Raw genomic sequence first — 25,199 nt, forward strand, 5'->3', positions numbered from 1 at the left:
ACAGACATGAATTTCTTCAGGACGAGCTGCCTCTGTTCATCTTTCTTAAGCTTTCCAGTAATGTCTACCTTCTCGCTTTTTCTTGTTCTAAAAGTGTTGTTTCCAGAAGAAATCATTTTACAGTCTCCCCAAGTGACATGGGATTGGAAACACGCACAAGACATCAAAAACCACGGACAGCCCACCTCCAAGGTATTGCTTTATTTATTTTATTTTTTATTTTTTTGGCTGTGCTGGGTCTTCGTTGCCACACACGGGCTTCCTCTAGTTGCAGCGAGCGGGGGCTACTCTTCCTTGCAGTGCGCGGGCTTCTCATTGCAGTGGCTTCTCTTGTTGTGGAGCACGGGCTCTAGGTGCACGGGCTTCAGTAGTTGTGGCACGCGGGCTCAGTAGTTGTGGCACGTGGGCTCCAGAGTGCAGGCTCAGTAGTTGTGGTGCACGGGCTTAGCTGCTCCGCAGCATGTGGGATCTTCCCGGACCAGGGATTGAACCTGTGTCCCCTGCATTGGCAGGCGGATTCTTAACCACTGTGCCACCAGGGAAGTCCCAAAGCTTTCTTCTTAAGCCATTTTTCTGCATGATTTTTCTAGAATAGGAAAGCCTTGAAGGACCAAACTAAGCACACCCCAGAGGAGCAGCGAGCGGGTGCCCAGGACACACCAGGGCCATGGGCGTTCGCCACAGAGACAGGCAGGCTGGGTGAGTCTGGGGACCAAGCCAGCTCCTGCAGGACTTGGTGGGGGGGGGATCTCGGGCAGGCAAGGGGACATGTGTTCTGACCCTCCTGATGGTGGGCTGCTCTTGTCCACCTGTTAACAACCACTCTTAACACCTTGGTGACACTGCACAGGTGACGCGGGGAGTGGGCGGAGTGGCCTATGCTTTTGCTCTCAGCCGACTATCCCGAAGCAAGTGGCGCTGGGACGGGTCGTGAGGGGACCAGCCGTGACCTCCGCCGACCCTGTCTCTCCCTTTGGATGCAGTCAGCGGAGCCCCGAAAGCGAGAGAGGAGTTTTTCAACCCCCTGCTGAACGAAAACCAGAAGTTGGCGGTGAGGAGGATTCTGAGTGGAGACTGCCGCCCGATCCCCTATGTGCTCTTCGGGCCTCCTGGGACTGGCAAGACGGTGACCATCATAGAGGCTGTTTTACAGGTAATGGTGGGTGGGGACGGGGTCGCGGTAAACAGAGCTGTGTGCTCCTGTCATCGGGAAGCATCGGTTTAAACCATAGATCAGAACGTTGGAAAGAGTTTGAAAAATCCCAGTTGTTTCGTATTTAACAAAGTTTGTTATGTGGCTATAGGACTTTAAGAGCTCATTTCCTACGTTTAGACAGGAGTCGCTCCACTTCAGAATCGAAACTGCACAAGTGTCTGGCGCCTCCACTGAGATTTAAATTGAGTTGTGGACATTGTGTTCAGTGTCCTGCGTCGCTGGGGACTCGGGTCGCCTGTGGGTACCCAGGCCCGGGAAGTTTAGGGTCTGGGAGACGGGGACTCCACCACCTGCACACAGTGGCAGGGCCAGGCTCAGACGCATGAGGGGTGACGTGGGCCCATGCAGCAAGTCCACGTCAGGAGCCCTCAGGGCTGGGCTTGGCACTGGCCGCTGACCCGTCCCCTTTTGCCTCCCGTGTGTCCTGGGGAAGGTCTTCCACGCTCTGCCGGACAGTCGGATCCTGGTGTGCGCACCCTCCAACAGCGCGGCCGACCTTGTGTGCCTGCGGCTGCACGAGAGCCGAGCACTGCGGCTGGGCGCCATGGTCCGTGTGAACGCCACCTGCAGGTTCAAGGAGGTGAGCGTCCTCCCCCGACCTTGTCCCAACACCACAGCAGAGCACGAGGACTGTTTCCTTCCTGAAGGTTTAGTGACGTTCTGGGCCTTCCCAGCTATGTTAAATGCTGAAGCTACTCTCTTATTTTTCCCCAAAGGTACAGTTGCTTTTTGGTTCTGTTGGTTTACTATAAACGCTCCCAGTTTGGTTAACAAAAGAGATTGAATCTAGAAAATGTATGTGGTTGTTTTGGGGAAGGATCTGCGGGATTCACTGTTATAGTCGTGGTTCTGGAGTCTGTAAAACATGGACTAAGTTGATAGGAAAACACAAGACGTTTTGATAGAAAGAACAATCTTAGATCAATAGTGAGTCACAGCTAAGAAGTGGCAGCAGGATGAGCTTATCATTCAGAATTCCAGTCAGCTTTGTGACTGTCCAGTGTAAAGAAACGCTCAGTAACCTGGCAGACGGCCTGCCCCCACAGAGCGCCACAGAGACCATCAGGCCGTATTGCAGAGATGGGGAAGACATCTGGAAGGCCTCTCGCTTCAGGGTGGTCATCACCACGTGCAGCAGCGCGGGACTCTTCTACCAGATAGGGTTGAGGTGGGCTCTTGGGGCTTCCTGGGCAGAGGCGGGGAGGAGGTGGTGTGTTCGCGGAGAGTCGGGAGGTACCCGGGGGTGGGGGCAGGAGCAGGGGGCAGGCGCCCCAGGCAGCGAGGCGAGGCCTTGCTGGGCAGGACACATGGACAAGAGTGACCCCGGGAACGTGCCTTCTCTAGAGTCGGACACTTCACGCACGTGTTTGTGGACGAAGCGGGCCAGGCGAGTGAGCCTGAGTGCCTCATCCCCCTGGGGCTGGTCTCAGACGTCAGCGGCCAGGTGAGGCTCATGCGCTGTAGTCGCCCCAACCTTGGCCCCTGCGCGCCACACACCAGGGGACTCGCTCATGAGACGGATGCCGAGAGCCGTCCCGTTCGTGTCACAGATCATCCTGGCCGGAGACCCCATGCAGCTCGGACCGGTCATCAAGTCCAGACTTGCCACAGCCTATGGGCTGCACGTCTCTATGCTGGAGAGACTGATGTCCCGACCAGCGTATCTGCGAGACGAAGATGCTTTTGGAGCCTGTGGTGCCTACAACCCCTTGTTGGTGAGCTTGGACCCCACGTGCTTCTTGGTGGGACTCGAGCAGAGGGGCCCACGGGGGAGCTCACCACCCTGTGTCCCCTGAGCCACACCCAGGGGCAGGGCCCAAGCAGCCCACCCTCCTTCTGCCACCACCCCCAAAGTGCACCTGAGGCACTTTCAGCAACTCCACGGTCCCAGGAACTCAGGAACTGCTTCCAGGGCCTGCTGAGGGGCTCTCTGGGGGACCGGCCCTTGCAGGCAGCGCCAGCCCCTCAGTAAGAGAGCTTCAGTCTGTGTCGCTGTGGGAAACGGGAGGGAGCTCTGGAAGTTTACCTGGAAGAGAAGGCAGCGTGTCTGCGGTCTCCCGAGGTACCGGTGGATGTGCCAGTCCCTGGGTTCTCAGCCGACCTCTGATGACACAGAGGGATGGGCCTCAGGGTCTGCATTGCAGGAGCCCCCAGCACCCTGGAGCTCGGGAGCTTTGTGTCCATGGGGTCCCCTGTTGAGGTGAGCCAATAACATTATCCTCTGGGCTCCCCCAGTATAGAGACAAGGAGAGGTTCCCCTCTGGACTTTGAACAGCAAGCCAGGTACGGTGATCGTGGGCAGATGGTCAGGGCAACTGCCTGGGGCCTATTCCACGTTCCAGATTGTCAGCCCCGGGCCCTTTCCCCCTGGAGAACAGGGAGGGCACGTGGGCACAGGGCGGATGGGGCGGCGGGCAGGTGTCCAGGCCAGTACCGCGGGGCCCGGCCCGGCCCAGGGAGAAGCCGTGCTGCTGAGTCAGGTTTGGGGTTTAGATTAGTGTCTCAGAGGCTGGACCTGTCTTGGTGACTGAGTTGAAGTTTGTCAACAGGAGAGTCCTGGGCCTCTGGCCTTCTCACCCCAGGAAGAAGGTAAGACTAGGGTGAACTTCCTGGCCAGTTGGAGGCAGGAAACAAAGCTGTCCTTGCTCCGCGTCTTGGCGCTTCGTCGCCCGGCACCTCGGGGGGCTGGCTGTGGGTAGCCATCCTGCCTCGGGGCCCAGGGCCCGGCTCCCACTGCAGCCAAGCCAGGACCAGCTCCCCGGGCTGCTCTAACGGCCGGGGTCGCGACACAGGGAATCAGGGTGCAGCTTGCAGACAGCCTGCAGCCCCGCACAGGGACACTTTCTCTCCTGTTCTTTTCTGTCAGAGCCCAGTCGCCCGAGGTGGAGGTGCCAAGAGCGCTTCCAAGTCCAGTGGAGGTGCGGGGGGCGGGCGTCACAGGCAGGGCCGCCCGGGTGTGATTCGAGGTGACCACGCACCTTTCCCCTGGAGGCACGTCGGGTGCGCGTGCTAGCTTTGGCCCTGGACCTGCTCCTGCTTCCTACCTGCAGGTGACGAAGCTCGTGAAAAACTACAGGTCCCACTCAGCTCTGCTGGCCCTACCATCCAGACTGTTCTACCACCAAGAGCTGGAAGTCTGCGCAGACCCCAGGGTGGTGACCTCCTTGCTGGGCTGGGAGAAGTTACCCAGGAAGGGCTTCCCCCTCATCTTCCACGGAGTGAGGGTGAGTGTGGGCCGGGCTTGGCAGGAGGGCGACCCCTCAGTGCTACCTACGGTTACACGTCTCCTGGTTACCATGTGGAATCTGGTGGTTAACCCAGCATCATTAACGTGGCATTTCCTGAGAGCTTGTGGTGGGCTTGCTCCCTGCTGTTCCCGGGGCAGAAAAGCCAGTGAGGAAGGGGCTCTGCCCCTGCAGGACCAGCCCCTCGGCACTCGGGTGGCTGCACAGAAGGCCCCGGAGGGGGGCGGCCCGAGGTGGGCATCGAAGGGGGGCATCCTGAGGGAGTTGACAGGGTCGATCGGGGGCTGGGAGGTGAGCAGACCTGAGGAAGCTCCTGCCGCCGCCCCACCCCTTCCCCCTGTGATTCGATGGTATCGAGGGGGAGGACCAATCCTGGGGACAGAGCCTGCCCTCCTCCAGGGCCTCACTGGGTGGGGGGCCCCCAGAGGGAGGTGTTAGACGCCCGGTAGCGCTCACTAAAACCAGGGAGTTTGTACTGGGAGTTTGGTGGTTAGAAGCCGAAGTCAGGTTTGGCGTGAGCCCCTTCCTCGCCAAACTCTCCTGCAGAATTGGGGCTGGAGTGGTGTCTGCCCGTCCTCTCAGCAGCCTGCCTTCCCGGGGACAGCACTCGGCCCCTCGACGTTTAGCTTGACCCGCTGTGTCAGCGGTGGGCTCGTGTGTCCAGGTGTGGCTTGGGGTGCCCATCCTCTGGATGGGAGCGAGTTGGAGGAAGAGGGGGCCCTGTGGGGAGACCAGCGTGGTCGCTTGGCACGAGGCCCCTCCAGGAATGCCGCTCCCCCGGCCTCTGCTCGAAGGCTTCCCCAGGTTTCAGGGGCAGCAAAGCAGACGCGGTGGGGGCAGCAGAGCAGTCAGCCAAAAAGGGGAGGTCCGCCCGAGAGCACCCACGCTCCCAGTGGAGGGACTGGCCTTGGAGAGGTCCCCCTGCCCACAGCAACCCATGTGTTTCCTGCAAACTACGTAAGGGTCACAATAGGCTCATTCGCGACAAAAACTGGGTGTAGAAGGGAGTGGTAAATGTGCAGAAACGTTGTGTAGAAGGAAACGGAGCCTCGAGGCCACTGGGCGACCTGCCGTGGAGCTGCGGGGACGGCGTGCTCGCTGCGAGAAGAACAGCGTCCGGAGAGGTTACCTTGCTTACTGGGTATTTCTTGGGGCCTGACTGTGCTGGCTCCATTCTGGGCCCCCAGAAGAAAATGAGGGTGAGGCCTCTGGGGCTGGGTTGCAGGGGACAGGGGGGTCCACTCCCACCGTCGGAGCAAAAGGGCATCGTCGTCCGTTGTTTCGAGGCTGCAGCACTGCCAGGGCCCTCGCTCCCCCACAGGGCACTCCATCCCTGGAATGAGACCTCCAGGTGTCACCTGTATGCTCCCCTCGCCAGCCCCTCCCCCAGAGCTCCAGAAAGACCCCATCTCCCTCACTGCTCTGTCCCCAGCCCAGGACACCTCACGGAGGGGCCCAGTCGAGGGGGCAGCTGAGCCCCAGCAGTGCCCAAGGGGGGCTGAGCCCAAGGCAACTGGGGTCTTGTCCTAAAGGAAGTGCGGCCGGGAGCCGGGAACCTGCGCCCAGACGGCAGGGCTGAGTGGGCAGCGTGGCTGCACCCACGCCTCAGATTCTGACCGTCTGGCCTGTTACGGGAGAGGCAGCAGCCTTTGGTCTAATTGGAAAACCAGCTTTGGACTTTATTCTCACCTGTTTTCTGCTTCATTCGTCTCAGATTTATCTCTGCTCCTCCCCTCGCTGACTTGCTTACCTTTCCTTTGCTTGTTGTAGTTCCCACGAGGCGGGCGCGTGGCCCCTGTGCTCCTCGCAGGGGCTCGGGTGGCCACGCCCCCCAGCTCTGCCCTTCCACGCGCGTCTTCGTGTCTGTCGAGGTGCTTGAGACTTTATTTTCCCTTTTGACCCAGGAGTTCTAAAGAAGTGTGTTTCCACGTGGTTAAGGATGTTTGGGTGACCTATATTTTACTTCTGAGTGTACTAGGTTCTGATCAAGAACGAGGGCCTGTAAATTCTGCTTTTAAAAACTTGTGGCCACATAGGTATCAGCCGGCCGGCCGCCTCCCCCAGGCCACGAGGTCTGCTCTTGCCAGGACGCACAGGCATTTTGGCAGGGGGTGGGGTCCCAGTTCAGAGACGCGCCCAGCCAACCCTCCTCCCCTGGCATCTGTGCATCCAGAACGAGTCCTTACTGCTGAGCATCCGTCTGTCCTGCTGGACCGCAAGTCTGCACGAGAGCAGCGCTGCTCCTCTGTCTCTGCTGAGTCACCACCCTGACTTCTCCCTAGTTCATAGACCCTTCACAAGCTCCTATCGAGAAAATGACGTTTTTGTGATGGACGTGCCATTCTCTTGTCTTCCTGCTAACTCAGGGCGAGGAAGCTCGAGAGGGGCGAAGCCCATCGTGGTTCAACCCTGCCGAGGCCGTCCAGGTCATGCGCTACTGCTGCCTGCTGGCCAGAAGCATCTCCAGCCAGGTGTCCGCTGGCGACATCGGCGTGATCACGCCTTACCGGAAGCAGGTGTGGGTCTGCCCCAGCCAGCTCCTCTGCGCCTTCCTGTCTGTGGGGTCTGAGGAAGGAAGTTGGACACGGCTCTCTCTGCATCTGTACAGCCGCTGTGCCTGTGCCCCAAACGGGGTGGGGGGGCGGGGGCTGGGGACACGTGGTGACCTCACCTCGGCGCGCATGCGGTCACTGCGTGTGAGAAGGCCCGTCCCCTGGGCTGAGGGAGCTGCCTCTGGCCCGCACTCTCCAGCCCCTTGTGCTGGCGGGAGCTGAGCTTTTGTCCTTCTCACAATTTCAAGTTGCGTCTCCTTTACTAGCACCTCTGGAGACCTTCACACACCCCCAGTCTTGCTCAGCTCATCAGCTGCCCCCGCTTCAGAACCGTCCCCCGCCCCGTCCTCTCCCTCCTGGCTTTCCTGTTGTGGCCACACAGCCTGGTTCCTGTCATAACCACTTAGGCCCCGGGGGTGGGATCCTCTGGACGGCGCTCTCTCCCCGCCAACCCCAGGAGGTGCTCTGGACCCACCCCCACTCTCAGCACAGGGAGTCCTCGCCTCTTGACGCAAAGCCCTGCTCCTGGGAGGTGCTGCCCCGGCCCCGTACACCCCACCTGAGATCGGCGTTTGTGCTGTGAGCGGCTTAGAGTTGATGAGCCGAGATCAGAGGTTGAAAGGCCATGGGGCTCAGCGGTTAACGTTCAGCTTACGCTGTAATATGTAAAGAAATGGTCAGATTTGTGAAATTTTATCTTTGATCTCATCTCCTTCAAAGGTGGAGAAAATCAGAATTCTTTTGCAAAATGTTGATCTGATGGATATAAAGGTTGGATCCGTGGAGGAGTTTCAAGGGCAAGAGTATCTGGTTATCATCATCTCAACTGTAGGTACCCCCGTCCCAGGGGCCTGCGCCAGGCTGGCTGCTGTGCGGGGCCTCCCGGGGGCAGGAGGGGCCTTGGACCATCACCTTGAGCAGTTAACTGTAGGGCGTTCTTTTTAAAAAAAATGAAGTACAGAAACCCAGGAAGAAGTAGTTAAATGTTGGAGAAGGAGGGCTGGGATGTTGAAGGGGTGGGATTGGCAAGGAGCCTGCGGGCCGGGAAGGTTGGCTCGGCTCTCAGAAGTCTGTTCTTCTCTTTAAAATTCCCTTTATGGACAGTGCGTGTTAACTGCTGGCAGGTTGGGGAGTTCAGGTAGGAGGAAAAGCAGCGTTGCCTCAAGCCCCGCACCGGAGGTCACCCCTTGGCGTGTGGAGTGCCCCCTTGGCTGTAGGCGGAACGCCGGGAGGCCTGCTCCTCACCCATTGCCTTTCTCTTCTGTGACCACAGATGGAGTCATACTGACGCTGAACGTTTTTAAATGCTTTTTATATATTGAGTTTATTTCCACACCGAAAAATTTTAAACACTATTTTTACCCATCTCTGGGTTTCTTAGGTGCGGTCAAATGAAGACATATTTGAAGATGATAGATATTTTTTGGGATTCTTGGCCGACTCAAAAAGATTTAATGTTGCAATCACCAGACCCAAAGCCTTGCTGATTGTGGTGGGAAATCCTCATGTTCTTGTCAGGGTGAGCTGGGACCCAGGGCTCAGGGAGAGGGGCCCAGGGGGGCAGCGGGATGGCTGTCAGGTGCGAGCCCCGCCCCTTTGTGTGTCGTCAGGATCCGTGTTTCGGGGCTTTGCTGGAGTACAGCATCACGAATGGGGTGTACACGGGATGCAACCTGCCGCCCGAGCTGCAGCCCCTGCAGGAGTGAGCACTGCCGTCTCCTGCCCCTGCGGGCCCTGCCCCTGGGCTGCAGCCACCCTCCACCCGGCCCTGGGATGACATTTGGGGTCAGCGCCTCCTTCCTTTCACAGCTTAATGAGCAAACTTCAGTGCCCCTCGTAAGACCACCCTGGGAAGAGGGGGCTGCAAGCCTCCCCCCCCCGCGGTGGTCCCTGAGCGTGAGCCTGAGCTGTCATGGGGACCCCGCTCACTGGACCCCGCATTTCCAAGTCTGCTGCCATGGCCGGGTGTGCGGCCGCCCCTCTCTGCCCAGCAGAGCCCCTGCTGAGAAGCAGGGGCCGGAGGCCACGTTCCACACCCCGAGGGACGCCATCTGGGCTGCGGCCTGCCTAGTTTCCAGCCGTGGCCACAGGCCTGAGACCCCTGGTCTGACGTCTGCTCTCGCTGCTGTCAGCTCCGCACGCAGCCTGTGCCCACCCCTGGGCAGTCTCTGCAGCTGTCACCGAAATAAATGCTTGAGTGGGACACTTGCGTGGCCTCCGCATCCAATATTGGGGTTGGCGGTCAGGCTTTCACATGGCCTCCAGGCCCTTGAGCCACGTTCAGTTCACACGCCAGCTGTGTGAAGCCTGGGGGCTCTGGGGCTCTTTGCCCAGAGCTGGGCCGGCAGGGCAGGGGTGGGGGTCAGCATCCTCCCCACCCTGCATCCTGGTGCAGCTGGGCGGGGCCTGTTTCCGAGCCTTTGGAGGCCACAGGCAGGGCCACAGAGACCTTCCCGTGGGTGCTGCAGAGGTGGAGGGCGTGGCGGGAGGGACAGGGCAGACAGTGTCCGCACCAGGGTTCCCAAGGCCACCCCAGGACCCTAGCACCCCCTGTGACGGGCTGCCCCCGCCCCTGCTCCTCAGGGCCTTGTCCCTTTGTCGGCAGCTGTGAGCACTGGAAATGCCGTCTCCTGGCTCACAGGTGGGGAAGTTGAGGCCCCGGTGGCTCAGCCTGGAGCCCACAGGGGCCCCCGGGCCTGGGGTTGGGCTCTCCTAACTGCGGACACATCACAAATGGCCGCTGTGGGTCAGTTGGTGGGGGAATGGCTGGGTTCAGAAACAGAGCCAGTAGCTTGTCAGGACATGGAAGGTTCTGGCCTTGACCGCCTGCATGGGCTGCCAGGACGGTTGTCAGGTCACCCTGAGCAGCCTCGAGCCCCACCTGTCAGAGTCTGAGTGGAAGTCGGTCCCACTGAACCCCCTCGGTCTGCACCTCCTGCCCACTTGCCACCTGGCTCTGCCCCCCTTGGTCTTCTCCGTGGCCGAGTCCCAGTCCAGCACACCCTGCTTTGCCGTGCCACCCTCTCCAGAGCAGGGTCTTGGGGGCCGGGCCTCTGACACCAACTGGTGACAGTGGAGACCTAGAAATTCCGGGGGTGGGGGGAGAACCAGTGTTGGCTGAGCACACGCGGCTGGGTCCCACCCTCCATCCTCCGTGGCGAGTAGCGGGATTTGGTCACCACCACGTGCCAGGGCAGGAGCGGCAGGGGCTGCAGGCAGTAAGGGGCTGGGCGGGCCGGGGACACCTCAGCAGGGACCCAGAGGTGTCTCTGGGGCGGCAGTACTCGGGGCACACCTGTGTGCCAAGGGCAGGAGGGCACTGCACAGCCTGGCTGGGCCAGAACAGGCAGGAGCCCCCATGTGACCTTTGGATGGGGATGGGGGCCGGTGCCCAAGCAGGGACGTCTGCTGCCTGTGGGCAGAAGCGCACGGTGCCTGCCCTCCAAGGGTCAGTCTGTGGGAGGCCGAGCCACCTAGACCAGCATGGAGACCTTGTGAAGCAGAGGTAAGAGGCGCCACAGGGGACTTGCCTGGTGGCGCAGTGGTTAAGAATCCGCCTGCCAATGCGGGGGACATGGGTTCGAGCCCTGGTCCGGGAAGATCCCACGTGCCGTGGAGCAACTAGCACGTGTACCACGATTACTGAGCCTGAGCTCTAGAGCCCGTGAGCCACAACTACTGAGCCCACGTGCCACGACTCCTGAAGCCTGCGTGCCTAGAGCCCGTGCTCCACAACAAGAGAAGCCACCACGATGAGAAGCCCACGCACTGCAACGAAGAGTAGCCCCTGCTCGTCGCAACTAGAGAAAGCCTGCGTGCAGCAACGAAGACCCCACACAGCGAAAAAAAAAAAAAAAGCACCGTGGGCAGGTGTGGCTGCACAGAGATCCCCTAAGTGAAACTTGGAAATTGTGTGTCCCGCCCCTCGTTTGTAAGTTATCCAAGCTTTTTCTTCATTTTTTAAAGATGCTCATGCCCAGCATGTTGTAACTGTTGCCATTTTAAAGTAGAACAGTTCCAGCAGCCTTTTCAGCATCTCCGGCAGATTCAAAATGCCATTGCAATTTGACGCTCGCCCTCGTCCACTTAAAAAGGACCCCAGCAAGCTGTCCTTTCACAGCTGTAATCGTCATGTTATTCTTCCTTCCCACAGAACCGCACCCCAGTGCAGAATGTGCTGGGTTGGAAGTTATGGCGTCACAGAGGGTCTGTTCTCCCGGGCACACGGTGGGCTGTGGCCCGCCGCCCCACCCAGCCCTGCGGGGCCAGCTGAGAGCTCTGGCCAACGAAGGGCCAGCAGAAGTGCCGCAGACTCGAGTGGACCAGCTCCACCTCCTCCACCAGGGGTCTGGGCGCCCCAGGGCGGCGGCTCCAGTCTCCAGAGTGAGGGGGCCGGTGGGGCAGAGCTCCCAGCCCACCTGCTGTCCAAGTGTGGGGTGAGATGACCCTCCGCCGCGTTGTGCCCTGGCCTGTCCCATCCAGCACCCTCGGCTGCTCCCAGACAAAATACCTGCAGTACGTCGAGGGGGTCGTTGGTCCTAATCTGTGAGACCATGAGGCCAGACCTGGGAACAAGAACTTCCTCTGTGTTCTCAGAATCGTTAGGTACGTACTCAATCAACACGATGCACAGACATTGCAAATTTTCGTAACTGAACGTGGAAGTAGAATTAGAAATGCGTCAGTTGAGCCTCCCGTCTTCAAGGGCGAACATTACTTGGGGTTCGCCCAAGTGATAAGACATGGTTCAAGCGTTAGGCTTTCTTCCTATTTTTCGTCTTCATTGATATGCGAGCTGATAAAACGTCACCTAAATAGAGATGAGAATGAAGGTTTTACCGTAGTAATGTCCCTCAACCTTCCAAAGCCCTTCCATGTGTCAAAAGCCACATGTCAATGGATCAGCACGAGAAAGGGCAGGCTGCTCCCCTAATGCCATCCTGCCCCAGAGACAGGATTTGGGGAGAGTAGCCTCCCAGTCTGGGCTGGCCGGGGGTGAGGACCGGAGCAGCCCCTGCTGTCCACCCATGCCCAGGCGGCAGGGAGGGTGGAGCTTGGAGACTCTGCAGGGTCAGAACCCCTGTCCAGGTGTCACCTCCCCACCCAGGCCCCTCTCTGAGATGAGGACAGCGTCAGAGGGGCTGCCGTAATGGGGTAGGGGTGCAGGGCCGCCAGCTCCAGCTGCGCCCTCTGTCCTGTGGGTCCTGTGCGCTCGTCCTGCCAGCATCCGCCGCGCACCCGCTGTGCTCCAGTGGCACCTCTGCCACCTGCCATAGCCACTTGCCAATTCTGAGAGCACGTGGAGATCAGCGGTTTTTCTCCTAACCAGACTAACCAACTGAAATACACCTCAGAAAGCGGCGGCTGTTTGCAGCGGAACTACTACAGGGTGTCTTGGAAGTAACCTGAAGAACCAACGAGACGCTACAGAGAAATAATGGTTCTATTACACGAGGCACAGAAGACGCAAGTAAATGGACGGACGTGCCCTGTCCACGCATGGAACAGCCTGAGGCAGCGCAGACTTCCACCTTCCCCGTCCTCCAAAATGCATACGGAAAAGGAAAGGCCATGAATACCTGAGGGAAAAGGAGAATGTGGGGGGCCTCCAACAGCATGTGGGATCACGGAAATGTGCTGCTGCAGGGGAGAGGCCAGCCCTGACTGGAGGTGTCTGGGTTGTTGGGGATGGAAGCAGCCCGACTCCCTCAGTGAGCAGTACACAGGTAGAACGGGTGGGCGTCGCTCAGAAACACTGGTGAGTCTTCAAAGGCACAGCGACCCCCGGACTTCCCTGGCGGTCCAGTGGCTAAGAGTCCGCGCTCCCAATGCAGGAAGCCCGGGCTCCATTCCTGGTGAGGGAACTGGATTCCGCGTGCATGCTGCAACTAAGACCCGGCGCAGCCTAAATAGATCATCCCGGACCGGGGCACGAACCCGTGTCCCCTGCATCGGCAGGCGGACTCTCAACACCTGCGCCACCAGGGAAGCCCCGGATGAATTACTGAGTGAAGTTGAAACTCCAGCTATGCTAAATATTTTACAAAGAGCACGTGTATATCCTATTACAGTGGGATGGGGACCTTTTATGAAAGAATAAGAGGTGATACAGCGAGTCTTGCAGGCAGTCTGCATGAAGGTGGCAGCTGGGCTCTGCGCCAGAGACCGAACCTAGGAGGGTGCGAGAGGGGTGGTGCCTGAAGGTGGGCACGGGGGTGTCGGAGCGGAGGGGGTAAAGGTCAGGAAGATACGGGCACAGGCCGACCGGGAGAATGCCACTGACCAAGGCAAACGGATGGGGTGATGGGGAGGAGGTGCAGGGCTAGAGAGGCCGCGGGACCGCGTGGAGGTGACGCGGGGTGGGGGGGGGGGAGGGCACCGGGGCGACGGCTGCAGTGCACAGGCCGTGAGGAGACGCCCCGCAGCGTCCGCCGGCCGGCTGCCCTGCGTGGGGGGCGGCAGTCCCCCGTCTGCGTCCGCAGCAGCCCGGGTGGGTGGGAGCCTCAGCGCCCACGGTGGCGGCCAGGCTTCGGTAGAGAGCAGAGAGCGGGTGCGGGAGGCGGACGAGGAACCCCCCTCTCCGCGGGGCGGCTCCCGGACGCGGGGCTGGAAGACGGGGGCCCAGGACGCGGCCGGCCCCACCGCAGCTCCGCCGCGTGCAGCCACCGCCGACCCTCGGGCGAGGGGAGCCCCCCACTCGGCCTCCCCCTCCTCCCTGCCCTGAGGAAGAGGAAGAACCAGTCATTGTTCATTCATTTTATTTAAATATTTTTTGCCAAGTCATCACCGGCGCCGCATCTGCGTGCGGGGGTGGGGGGGGCGGGGGGGCGGAGCCACGCCGCGCGTCGCCGCAGGTAAACAGCCCCCTCCCCGCGGCGGGACCGCAGCCGCCGCCCGCCGCTCGGGGCGGGGGTCCCGCCGCCGCCCCCGCCGGAAAGAAGCGCCGGGGCCGCGCCGTGGCTGCAGCCGAGGCGGGGGCGGCGGCCCCTGCGCCCCCCGCAGCCCGCGCCGGCCCGGGCGGCCCGACCCCTGCCCCGGGGGGCGGCGGCGGAGCGCCCCCCGCCCCCACCGCGGGCCCCGCGCCCCGGGTCCCCCGCGCCCCCCATGCACCACCTCCTGGAGCCGTCCGCGGACATGGCGACGGCGCTGCTGGCCGGCGAGAAGCTGCGCGAGCTGATCCTGCCCGGCGCGCAGGACGACAAGGCGGGCGCCCTGGCCGCGCTGCTGCTGCAGCTCAAGCTGGAGCTGCCGTTCGATCGCGTGGTCACCATCGGCACCGTGCTGGTCCCCATCCTGCTGGTCACCCTGGTCTTCACCAAGAACTTCGCAGGTGAGGCCGGAGGCGCGCGGCGGGAGGGGCGCGTGCCCTCCCGGGCCACCCTCGCTGCGCCAGCCGCCGCCGCGGGCCTCCCCACTGGGGCCGGCCGTGTGGGCGGTGCCCCGGGGTCTCCCCGCAGACCCTCAACACTCCCCCACCCTTGCATGTGTCGCCGGTCGCTGGGGCTGCCTTCCTGACTCCTCTCTTCCGATGTATTGAATTTACCTTCCGTGGGCTCACACCTGGCGGACCCGGCGGTCCCAGGCATCAAGGAGATGTGGGGTCTGGTGTGGAAGAGGGGCGACCAGAAGGGGGAGTGGGCAGGGTCTGAGGGAAGGAGGAGTGGCCAGGTGGGGACCAAGAAAGGAAGTTACAGGTGATGGGGACAGTGGACACCAAAGCACGGCCTCTGGGCAGGGTTCTGGGGCGGGTGGTGGGAATGAAGACCCTGAGAAGTGGGCAGATTCTGGTCGGTTGCTGTGGGGGGGCACTGGGAGCCTGGGCAGGTCTTGGGCAGGGGCCCCCCAGGGCAGGCAGGGCCTGGAGGAGCAGCAGGCACTGGTGGGCAGTGGACCCTCCTGGCCTCAGCAGCAGGCCCAGCGCCTGTGAGGCTGATGCAGGTAGAAGAAGAAATCGGACAAGGGCAGTGACCACGGCAGCGTGGACGGGATGAGAGGTTGAAGGTGCCGCCAACAGGCGTGGTCCTGATTAGATTCAGTGCATTTGGGGAGCACCTGAGGGCCTCCTAAGGAGAGGTGACCCAGGTGAGGCAGGAAGGAGGAGTGGGCTCCCGGGGCCCAAGGGTCCACACGCGGCAGGTGGGTGGGCGGCTGGAGACGGGAAACGGCCCCCCACGCAGGGTCTGGCTGGCAAGCGGTCTCAGGGCCCAGATGTCCAGGGAGGCCCCTTCGCAGCCCATCAGCCCGTGGCACGGAGGGCGACTCTCCCCTGAGGGACGTGGACAGGCTTCCTTGCACAAAGGACTCACCCGTTAGGGGTCCCTGTGACATGAGGGTGGACGTTGTCCAGGCTGCCTCATCCCACCCCCGGGGGGGGCACTCCCGGCCTCAGCACGCTCCCCAGGAGCCTGGGGGGGAAGTCAGGCTGTGCACAGGTGTTTCCTGGGGCAGCCTTGACAGATTAGCACAAACTTGTGGCTCCAAATGCTAGCGCCTTATCGGCTCACAGTGCAGAGGCCCGAAGTCCAAAATCCAGGTGTGGGCGGGCCATGCTCCCGAAGCCCCAGGCAGAGTCCCTCCTTGCCTCTCCAGTGCTGGAGGCGCCGCAGTCCTGCGCCCTCCTTGGCTTCATTGTGGCCGCATCACCTGATCTCTGCCTGCATTTTCACACCTCCTCCTGGGTGTCTGTCCAAATTTCCCTCCTCTTATGAGGACACCAGTCATTGGATTGGGGCCCCCTTGATCCAGCGTGACTCATCTCAACTTGATCACATCTGCAAAGACTCTTTCCAAACAAGGTCACATTCACAGGGACCAGGGCTTGGGGCTAGAACATCTTTTGGGGGAACAATCCTACCCACTCCAGATGCACACGGTGGGGTAGGCTGAGGACTCAGTCGCCGTCAGGCGACCTCCTGTGGCAGGGCCCCCACCTTGATATCCTGCTGTGAACCAGCTTCCCCCATGTGGGGGGGCCTCAGCACCTCTGCATCCAGCCAGGCTGGGCTGCTGGGTCTCCCCGAGTGTGTCCTTCATCTCTGCTCCTGGCGGTGCCCTTGGTCTCCCTGTGCCGCCTGCCCTTTCACACCCACCTGCGTGTGTCTGGGGACACTCCTGGGCCCGATGCTGGTCGGGAGGGGCCCGGTGCCTCCCTAGCGAGGGCGAGGCAGGCCTTCTGAGCCAGGGCAGGCGGGTGCCGGTCCTGCGGCCCAGCACCCCGCGACCCAAAATCCACTCGGTGGAGCATGTCTGGCGCGTGGGGCCCAGGCCTGCCCCATGGTAATCCTGTTCCAGGTCACAGAGCAAATGGGGAGCGGCGGTGGCTTCGCGAGCTCTCCCGCTGCTGAGTGGCTGAGGCCGCGCAGTCCCCTTGCTCCCACCGCGGTTCGGGGCAGTGGCGGCTGCCTGTCCTGCTCTCCTGGATCAGGGTCCGTCTACCTGGTGCTCCTCCCAGAGCTCAGAATCGCCCCCGGGTCCCTTCTCCAGATGTGAGGACAGTAGGGGACCACTGCAGTGGACCAAAGAGGGGCAAGAGGAAGCAAGGGCAGAAGCTCTGACCCTCAAGGGGCGCTGGAGGCCCCTCCAGCTGCATCCCCCACCCCCAGACAGGAGCACACCCGACCCGTCCCCTCAGCACTGGGTCGCCATCCATCTTCAGGTTCCGAGCCCAGAGTATGTCCTGCCACTGCTGGAAGGATCCACGTCCCATCCACCGGAGCCCGGCTCAGCTCGAGGGGACCCGGCGCTCACCCCCACCAGCCCACCCAGCGCCCAGATCCTCACCTGGTGCCCTGGCGCAGGGGGCGGGGGTCCGACATGTCTGCCTGTTGGTGGCACGTGGGCAAGCACGTGCTGGCCGTTGGGCTCATGGTGAGGAGCCGGCCCGGCGGGGACCTCCCTGGACGCCGGGGCCTGTGCGCATCCCCAGGCTGGAGGGTGGCAGGTGGCGGGAAGGCCCCGGTGGCTCCACAGACACCCGCGCTGTGCAGACCCGTTCGGTGGTGGATGGAGGGTCAGCCAGGCGCGCGGCCAACAGAGAGGATGGCGGGGGAGCGGGGCATTGAAGGGCTACCGGCTTCTCCAGATGTTATGTGGGCCCTGGGAAGGGGGGACCAACAGCTGCTTTTTCCTAAACTGGCCAAACGCAGGCAGACCTCGTTTTATTGTGCTTCGCAGATATTGCGTTTCTCACGATTTGAAGGTTTGTGACCACCCTGCGACGAGCAGGTCTCCTGGTGCCATTTCCCAACAGCATTTGCTCAGTTCGTGTCTCTGCGCCATATTTTGGTAATTCTCACAATATTTCAAGCTTTTTCCTTATTAATACATTTGTTACGGTGACCTGTGAGCAGTGATCTTTGATATTACTATTGCGAAAAGATTACGACTCGCTGAAGGCTCGGACGGTGGATAGCATTTTTTAGCAATAAAGTATTTTTAATTAAGGTACGTACGTTGGTTTTTAGACATACGTGCAGCGTGTAGACATAGACCACAGTGGAGTATAACCAGTGCTTTCATACGCGCTGGGGGAGAAAAGAATTTGTGTGACTTGCTTCGTTGTGATCTTTGCTTTAGCGCTGGCGTCTGGAACCAAACCCTCGACATCTCCGAGATGCCTGTAACGGGTGTGCCTCTTCTACCCTCAGGCAGGCAGGGTCTCCAAAGGAACTGGGGCGCTTGCGCTGGGAGGGGACGCTGTCGAGGGCTGGGCTTGGCCTGGGGACCGGGAGCAGCCCCGGGATTGCAAGCGAATTCGGAATCGCACACGCGGCTCCTTCCCCGAAGCGCCTCGCAAGCCCTGGCTGCTGCTCTGGCTCAATGTTCTCCACGGCACCGCAGTCGGCCCCGCGCGCGCCACGACGGGGTCTCTGGGAGCACCCGGGGCCGCGAGGGCCCTGGCCCCGGTGTCCTCTCGGGGCATAGCCAGGGGCGCTCGGGTCCGGAGTCCACACAGTGCCATCCTCAGGAAAGGTGCCCTGGGTGAGCTGGCTGGGTCTGCGGGTCCCCGTCGGACACCCGTGCTGGCACCGCAGTGTTTGAGCGCCCGGTGCCCAGGCCCCTTGGCTCAGCGGTCGCCCTCACCCCCAACCAGAGTCCGGCCCAGCACCCAGGCCCCTGCAGCTCAAGTCAGGACATGCGGCCACAGCTCTTCCAGGCCAGGGTCACTGCACACGTGTGTCCTGAGGCACCGGCATGACACATCCGGTCTCTGCTAGGCTGTTGGACCTGCTTTGCAGGTCAGGGAAAGACAGAGACCCCGGTGTAGAGCCCGAGAGGCCCTGGAGCTGGGCCTCTCCTGAGCCAGGGCTCATCCCTCCTCCCCTCCCAGCAGCCAGGGGGCGGTGGCAGACGGGAGAGGACGTGGGGACCCATGGGGGCCCTGCTTCCATCCACGGGTGACCCAGCTCCCCTGTGCCTGCAGCGCTCACGGCCAGAGGACAGGCCCCCTCCGTGCCCCAGAGCCGCGGCACCCTCCCAGTTCCCCTGGGGCCTGGACCAGGGCCCTGGGGGTCCCAGGGACCTCTCCCCGCCATCCTTTTCCCCCAGAGGAGAGCGTCTGCCCTTCCGTGGCCTGGAGTTGGCTGTGAGGACAAAAAGCAAGTGGATAAAATGCTGTCTTCTCAACCACGAGGGGGTCCTGTGCCTTTTCCACGTTCTCTGAGCCCAACTCACCGCTAGGCCCCAAACCCGTGTCCTCGTCAGGGGCCTCGGGCTGTGGGTGCCAGCGTTTCCTGACCCAGCGCCATCCTCGGCCAAGCCCGTCCCTCGTGCGCCCACGGCACAGCCTCCTCACGGAGCCCCTGGCCTCGCCACCACAGCCGAGCAGAGCTCACCGCCCGTCACTCCTGCCCCCAGCCCTCCGTGAGTCCCCAGTGCCTGCCACGTGGAGCCCCAGGTCCTGCTGCCGTGGCCGTTGGGCCACACCACCTGGAACGAGCTGTGGGCCCCACTCCGGTGACCCTGAGGCCCACCTCAAGCCCCCCTCAACCCTCAGGATGGTGCGGGGCTGCCACGCTGGTGGCAATGGCTGGGGCTCTGCGTATGTAAGAGGCCAGGTGACCTCCGTGCACTGGGACCGAAGACACTTGCGGGGTCTCCGTGCCCAGATGTGTAGCTGGCCCCCTCGGCCCCTGCGAGGCACCAGCAGTGACCTCAAAGGCCGGCCTTAACGTGGGGCAGGCCTTGGGAGGGGCCTGCACAGACAGACAGACAGACAGGTGCGTTGGTCCCCGCTGCTTCCTGGTCTCAAGCCTCGTGGGGTGAGGGCCGTAAGCTGGAGCGGAGGGAGACTCGGCGGACCCGCCCTGGGGGCCGTTCTTCGGGGCGCGAGGGAGGGTCCAGGCTAGGGCGGGCTGGCATGTATGCTAGCTGTGGTCGGGCTGGGGGCAGTGACCTCCTGTCAGGGGGACGCTGCGCTCTGGGCGGGCGCCCGGGCTCTGCCACTTGCAAGAGGGCACATGTGCCCAGCCTGTGGTGACAAGGACTGGAGCCTGGCCTGACAGCCGAGTGGCCCCGCCTTCAGGGGCCGTGAACGGTGACGCCTGCCCTGAGCACGGCTCCGAGCCGGCCAAGCTCTTCCCTCTGAGAAGCATTCAACGGGAGGCCCAGCTGGAGGGCGGGGGAGGGGGGGACAGCGTCCCACGTTCTCCGCTGTTGGTTGGCACCTGTCCTTACCTGGGGGCAGACAGCTCAGTGACGACCGTTTTTCCTGCGTGACATTGTGGGCTGGGTGGTGAATCCTTCCTGTCGGATCCCCGGGGTGGCTGCCCCTGCCCACCCAGTGTCCGGGGACCCCAGGCCTGCCCTTCCCCAGGACAGTGGGTCTTGGGGGGACACTCCTCAACTCTCAAGAGCAGGCAGGGCCACTTTTGCTGTTCCTTAGATGTGCCACCGTAACCGGCTCTGGGTAGGTAGGACCCGGCCAAGACACCTGCCCTTCTCAAGATGGAGCCCGTGGCAGTGCCAGGCTGGGGGCTGGTCCAGCTGTGCCACTGGAAGAGAAGCCCCAGCTGAGTGGTGTGGCCTGTGCCGCCCTCTCCAGGACTCGTCCCTGTGTGCACATGGGGACGTTATGGCACTCGAAGGGGGGCCTGAGGTTCCAAGTGCAGGTCGGCCCCCCAGGGCGGGGTGGGCACGGCCGTACCCTCCACCTCCAACCCACCTCTGTCTGTGCCACAGCTGACTGCAGTACGTGGGGGGCAGGGTACCCGGGGGGAGACCCACGCCACCACGCTGAGATGTGCGGAAGGGGGCTCAGCGCGGGGCAGGCGGGAGGGGTCCGATGCCCGGCTCGCCCCCAGCCCCCTCTCCTCTCTGCCCCCAGAGGAGCCCATTTACTGCTACACGCCGCACAACTTCACCCGCGACCAGGCGCTGTACGCCCGCGGCTACTGCTGGACGGAGCTGCGGGACGCGCTGCCCGGCGTGGACGCCAGCCTGTGGCCGTCGCTGTTTGAGCACAAGCTGCTGCCCTACTCGCTGCTGGCCTTCGCGGCCATCATGTACGTGCCCGCGCTGGGCTGGGAGTTCCTGGCGTCCACGCGCCTCACCTCCGAGCTCAACTTCCTGCTGCAGGAGATCGACAACTGCTACCACAGGGCTGCCGAGGGCCGCGCGCCCAAGATCGAGAAGCAGATCCAATCCAAGGGGCCCGGCATCACGGAGCGCGAGCGGCGTGAGATCATCGAGAACGCGGAGAAGGAGAAGAGCCCAGAGCAGAACCTGTTCGAGAAGTACCTGGAGCGCCGCGGCCGCAGCAACTTCCTGGCCAAACTCTACCTGGCGCGGCACTTGCTCATCCTGCTGCTCAGCGTGGCGCCCATCTCCTACCTGTGCACCTACTGCGCCACCCAGAAGCAGAATGAGTTCACCTGCGCGCTGGGCGCGGCCCCGGGTGGCGGCCCGGCCGTGCGTGTCACCTGCAAGCTGCCATCTGTGCAGCTGCAGCGCATCGTGGCGGGCGTGGACATCGTGCTGCTCTGCTCCATGAACCTCATCATCCTCGTCAACCTCATCCACCTCTTCATCTTCCGCAAGAGCAACTTCATCTTCGACAAGCTGCACAAGGTGGGCATCAAGACCCGCCGGCAGTGGCGCCGCTCGCAGTTCTGCGACATCAACATCCTGGCCATGTTCTGCAACGAGAACCGCGACCACATCAAGTCGCTCAACCGGCTGGACTTCATTACCAACGAGAGCGACCTCATGTACGACAACGTGGTGCGGCAGCTGCTGGCCGCGCTTGCGCAGTCCAACCACGACGCCACGCCCACCGTGCGCGACGAGGGCGTGCAGACCGTGGACCCCAGCGCCAACCCCGCCGAGCCCGAGGGCGCCGCTGAGCCGCCCGTGGTCAAGCGGCCCCGCAAGAAGATGAAGTGGATCCCCACCAGCAACCCGCTGCCCCAGCCCTTCAAGGAGCCTCTGGCCATCATGCGCGTGGAGAACAGCAAGGCCGAGAAGCCCAAGCCCGTGCGCCGCAAGACGGCCACCGACACACTGATTGCGCCGCTGCTGGACGCGGGCGCACGCGCCGCGCACCATTATAAGGGTGGCGGGGGCGACACGGGCCCGCCCCCCGACAAGAAGCATGCCCGCCACTTCTCCCTGGACGTGCATCCCTACATCCTGGGCACCAAGAAGTCCAAGGCCGAGGCCATGCCTGCCGCCCTGCCAGCCTCCCGGAGCCAGGAAGGGGGCTTCCTGTCCCAGGCAGAGGAGTGTGGGCTGGGCCTGACCGCGGCACCCACCACAGGTAGGGATGGGCAGGGCTGGAGGGGTGTGAAAGGGGTTAAGGACTGAACCAGCTGGGTGGAAGCAGGGGGTGGGCAGGGGAGCCAGCTGCCGGGGTGACGACAGGTGGGACCCTCACTCGAGGGCCCTGTGACGCACACGGGATGAAGGGCTGGCGGGGACACACGGTAAGGTTGCTCGGCACCTGAAGAAGGTTCTGGAAACGGGCGCTGTGTTCCTGGGGCGGCCAGAGCCCCTCCAGGCCGGCCGCTGTGTGCGGGAGCTTCAGAGCCTGAGCGGGCCAGGCGGGAGGAGGGGGGAGGCAGCGGGTGGGGAGAGGGGCCTGCAGAGGCTCTGTGCTCTGGGCTGTTTGCAGATGCACCGCTCCCCGCAGAGCCAGCCCGGGCCGCGCTGCCCTCAGGGGGCCCGTTTCACATCTGCTCGCCCTCCGCCGCCCCCGCCACGGCCCCTCTGTCGCCAGCCAGCCTGGGCAAGCCTGACCCCCTCGCCGTCCTGAGCCGCAACGCCACCCGCCCGCTGCTGCATATCAGCACCCTGTATGAGGCACGGGAGGAGGAGGACGTGGCCCCCCGAGCGCCCCCGGATGTGGGCAGCCTCCTCACCATCCCTCCCCCACAGCAGATCCTCATTGCCACCTTTGAGGAGACAAGGACAGCAGTGAGTGCTGTGGAGTTCTGAGGGGACAGGGCTGCCCAGGCCGTCGCAGGCCCCCCTGCATGACCGCAGTGCGCCACTGCCCCCAGCGCCCCCGTGGACGCGGCCTCTGCTTCGCCCGGCACCGCCCACACCCTGGCCTCCTGTGCGCATGCCACGGGGCTCAGCACCTCGCCTCCCCGGCCCCTCAGATGGCACCGTCGGGGCGCTGGCTGGGCCAGGGGCTGGCCGCGACCCCCGTCGAGCCCGTGGCCAGAAAGGCCCAGAGCCACCCCCCGCCCCCTGCATCAGGCGCTCGGCTGTGAAATGAAGAATTTATTTTTTTAGTTGATTTTGTCTTAGGCCTGGGACGCTGGCCCATGAGGGGCCGGGCAGTGGCAGGACAACTCAGGAGGGAGCTGGGGGTGGTGGCACGTCAGGGCTGCCCCCTGCAGGGACCGGGAGCCCTCGGTGGGAGGGGCCCCCCTCCAGTCAAAGGTCAACGTGCACTTTCTCCTCGTATCCCGACAAACCTGTACTTTATTTTACTATGATTACTGTAACTAGCGAGTATATTTATTACCAGGAGGCTTCAGACGCATTCAAAACAAAGGATGTCGTGTGTGTGAGTGTGGGAGCGTGCGGAAGAGAGAGCGAGGGCGCCAGCGTGCCAGTGGGTGTGTGCGTTAGCGGTAAGCGTGCGAGTGTGTGCGTGAGTGCGCACGGGTGAAGCTGGGCGAGGGCGCCAGCATGCCAGCGAGGGCAGGAATCCAACGCAATAACCACGTCCCTCCAAGGCCATCAGCACCCCCCCGCCCGAGGGTCCACGACGCTTCCGTGGGAGCCCAGGGCCGGCGCTGGGCGGGGCCATCCCTATTACCTCAGCCACGGCGACAACGTGACAGTATTAACAAGGTAGCACCGAGCATATCAATAAAGATTATTCTGATACCCCTGAGTCCTGAGTGGTCCATCCTGCCGGAGGCCTGTGGTCCAACTGAGGCCTCCTGTGTCCAGGGCCTCCACCCAACCTGCACGGGGTGGAGGTGCTGGGGGCAGGGGGGGCGCAGCAGGGCCGTGGGAGGCGCCCCGATGCCCTCCAGGTCGCCTAGGGGCCCTGCTGCATCCACAGCTGAACGAGAACACACAGTCCTCGTGCGGCTGACACACCGTGGTCTCCAGCTAACGTGCGTGCATGCTGGGCCATGGGGTGATTCACACAGACTCAGTGGAGATGGAGTGCGCCCTCCCAGGAAGCCGGCCCCCCCATCAGACGCTTGAGGGCAGGGGCTGCCAGGTACACTTGGGGGGAATAGCAAGAACTGGCAGGACTCAGGAGGGCTTCCTGGAAGGGGTGCCCCTGATGTGCTCTGGAGGTGTTCATGTCATGGGGATCGCAGGCGCGGGGGTGCTTTCCTCACCAGGCCCAGATGCAGGTGGGGCTGAGGCTGGCCCCGGGCGTGCACCAGGGAGTCACACACCCCATAGGCCACAGCAGGAGACCCCGAGGGTCTGAAGAGAGGCTCCTTGGAGGCAGGTAGCTGGGGCAGCTGGGCCAGAAACCCCTGGGGGCTAGACCAGGTGGGCTGCGGGCCTCAATCACAAGGGGGCTCAGGCGAGACCGGGGTGGGACCACCTGCTGCACCGTGTGGAGGCCTGACTGGTCTGGCCTCCTCGAAGCCCCTCCGCAGGCCCCTCCCTGGAGCAGCCCTGAGCTGGGCAGGCTGGGCTTCCCGGCAGTGCAGCCGATCCGTCATCCAGGGCTGCGTCCCAACTTGGGTGTTTCTGTTTTTGTTTTTCATAAATTTATTTCTTTTCGGCTGCGTGTGGGCTTCCTCTGGTTGCGGTGCGCGGGCTTCTCGTTGCAGTGGCTTCTCTTGTTGCGGAGCACGGGCTCTGGGCGCGCGGGCTCAGTAGTTGTGGCTTGCAGGCTCTATAGAGCACAGGCTCAGTAGTTGTGGTGCACAGGCTTAGCTGCTCCGCGGCATGTGGGATCTTCCCGGACCAGGGCTTGAACCCGTGTCCCCTGCACTGGCAGGCGGATTCTGAACCACTGCGCCACCAGGGAAGTCCCCCAACTTGGGTTTTAGATGTAGGTTTTTATCATCACTCAGGCATGGTGAAGCCAAGAGATCAGGAGATGACTGCCACTGCAAAGACAGTTTATCACAGGTCCCAAGAGGAGGGGGCCCCAGGGCCGGTCAGGAGGCAGGGAGAGGGGACACGTGGGCAGGAGCCTTCACTGGGTTTCCGCAGGGAGAGAGGTGAGGCAGGGTGAGCAGGCTCAGGACCGGCCAGCGTGAATAATCTCGGTGCGCTCAGGGCGGAGGGGCTGCCCCTAGTTGTCGGTGCCTGGCCCAGATGATTGGGGCAGGCAGAGGGTGGCCCCGAGGACATAGTGCACCTCATGGAGGAGGGATGATCTGGGGCTGTGGATGGCTGGTTTGCTTGTGAAACTGTTTGCTGTCTCTAGGAATTGGCTGACTCTGGGAGTGGCAGTCTCTCCAGGGTCAGCGCGGCCCCAGATGGCAAAACGGTACAATTCATACCCCCTGTTCCCAGAAAGCACTCACCCTCGGCCAGGTCAGGACACTCTCCCCAGCCCAGCATCCCAGGTCATATGGCCAGCTGCCTCCTGGGCTGGCCCTCATCATTTCCACTCATCTGGGGAAGGGACCCCACAGGACCCAGGCAGGCTGACCAGATCCTGCAGGGTGGGATGAGCCCCTGGCCCCTCGGTCCCACATGGGCAGCCAGCTCCGTGGTGGTGGTGAGCCAGGCACTGGGGCCAAGGTGACC

The 25,199-nt window shown here is 62.6% G+C and overlaps 2 protein-coding genes across 2 annotated transcripts in view; both read left to right on the forward strand.

Annotated features, from left to right (window-relative positions):
* The window catches only part of MOV10L1 (Mov10 like RNA helicase 1), a 44,505-nt gene extending 35,360 nt beyond the window's left edge, over window positions 1–9,145 (forward strand). The window contains exons 15-26 of the mRNA XM_060024026.1: window positions 95–192; window positions 591–699; window positions 984–1,153; window positions 1,650–1,796; window positions 2,263–2,384; window positions 2,561–2,660; window positions 2,767–2,931; window positions 4,267–4,440; window positions 6,828–6,977; window positions 7,734–7,841; window positions 8,395–8,532; window positions 8,624–9,145. Coding sequence (XP_059880009.1) covers window positions 95–192; window positions 591–699; window positions 984–1,153; window positions 1,650–1,796; window positions 2,263–2,384; window positions 2,561–2,660; window positions 2,767–2,931; window positions 4,267–4,440; window positions 6,828–6,977; window positions 7,734–7,841; window positions 8,395–8,532; window positions 8,624–8,719 — 1,577 coding nt within the window. The 3' untranslated portion in view covers window positions 8,720–9,145. The remainder of the gene's footprint in view (window positions 1–94; window positions 193–590; window positions 700–983; window positions 1,154–1,649; window positions 1,797–2,262; window positions 2,385–2,560; window positions 2,661–2,766; window positions 2,932–4,266; window positions 4,441–6,827; window positions 6,978–7,733; window positions 7,842–8,394; window positions 8,533–8,623) is intronic.
* A 4,968-nt stretch (window positions 9,146–14,113) lies between these two features.
* Window positions 14,114–23,351, forward strand: PANX2 (pannexin 2). The gene is made up of 3 exons (XM_060024027.1): window positions 14,114–14,343; window positions 20,338–21,768; window positions 22,123–23,351. The coding sequence occupies exons 1-3, from the start codon at window positions 14,118–14,120 to the stop codon at window positions 22,443–22,445; spliced, it is 1,980 nt and encodes a 659-aa protein (XP_059880010.1). The 5' UTR covers window positions 14,114–14,117; the 3' UTR covers window positions 22,446–23,351.
* The last annotated feature ends 1,848 nt before the right edge of the window (window positions 23,352–25,199 follow it).

Source organism: Delphinus delphis, chromosome 11 (genome assembly GCF_949987515.2).
Source record: "Delphinus delphis chromosome 11, mDelDel1.2, whole genome shotgun sequence".
In the NCBI taxonomy this organism is placed as follows: domain Eukaryota; kingdom Metazoa; phylum Chordata; class Mammalia; order Artiodactyla; family Delphinidae; genus Delphinus; species Delphinus delphis.

Bases quoted from the DNA above. Each gene is read 5' to 3' on its own strand.
- PANX2 (XM_060024027.1), top strand. From the start codon at position 14,118: ATGCACCACCTCCTGGAGCCGTCCGCGGACATGGCGACGGCGCTGCTG. The intron at 14,344-20,337 runs GTGAGGCCGGAG...CTCTGCCCCCAG, and splicing joins CTTCACCAAGAACTTCGCAG to AGGAGCCCATTTACTGCTAC. The intron at 21,769-22,122 runs GTAGGGATGGGC...GGCTGTTTGCAG, and splicing joins GACCGCGGCACCCACCACAG to ATGCACCGCTCCCCGCAGAG.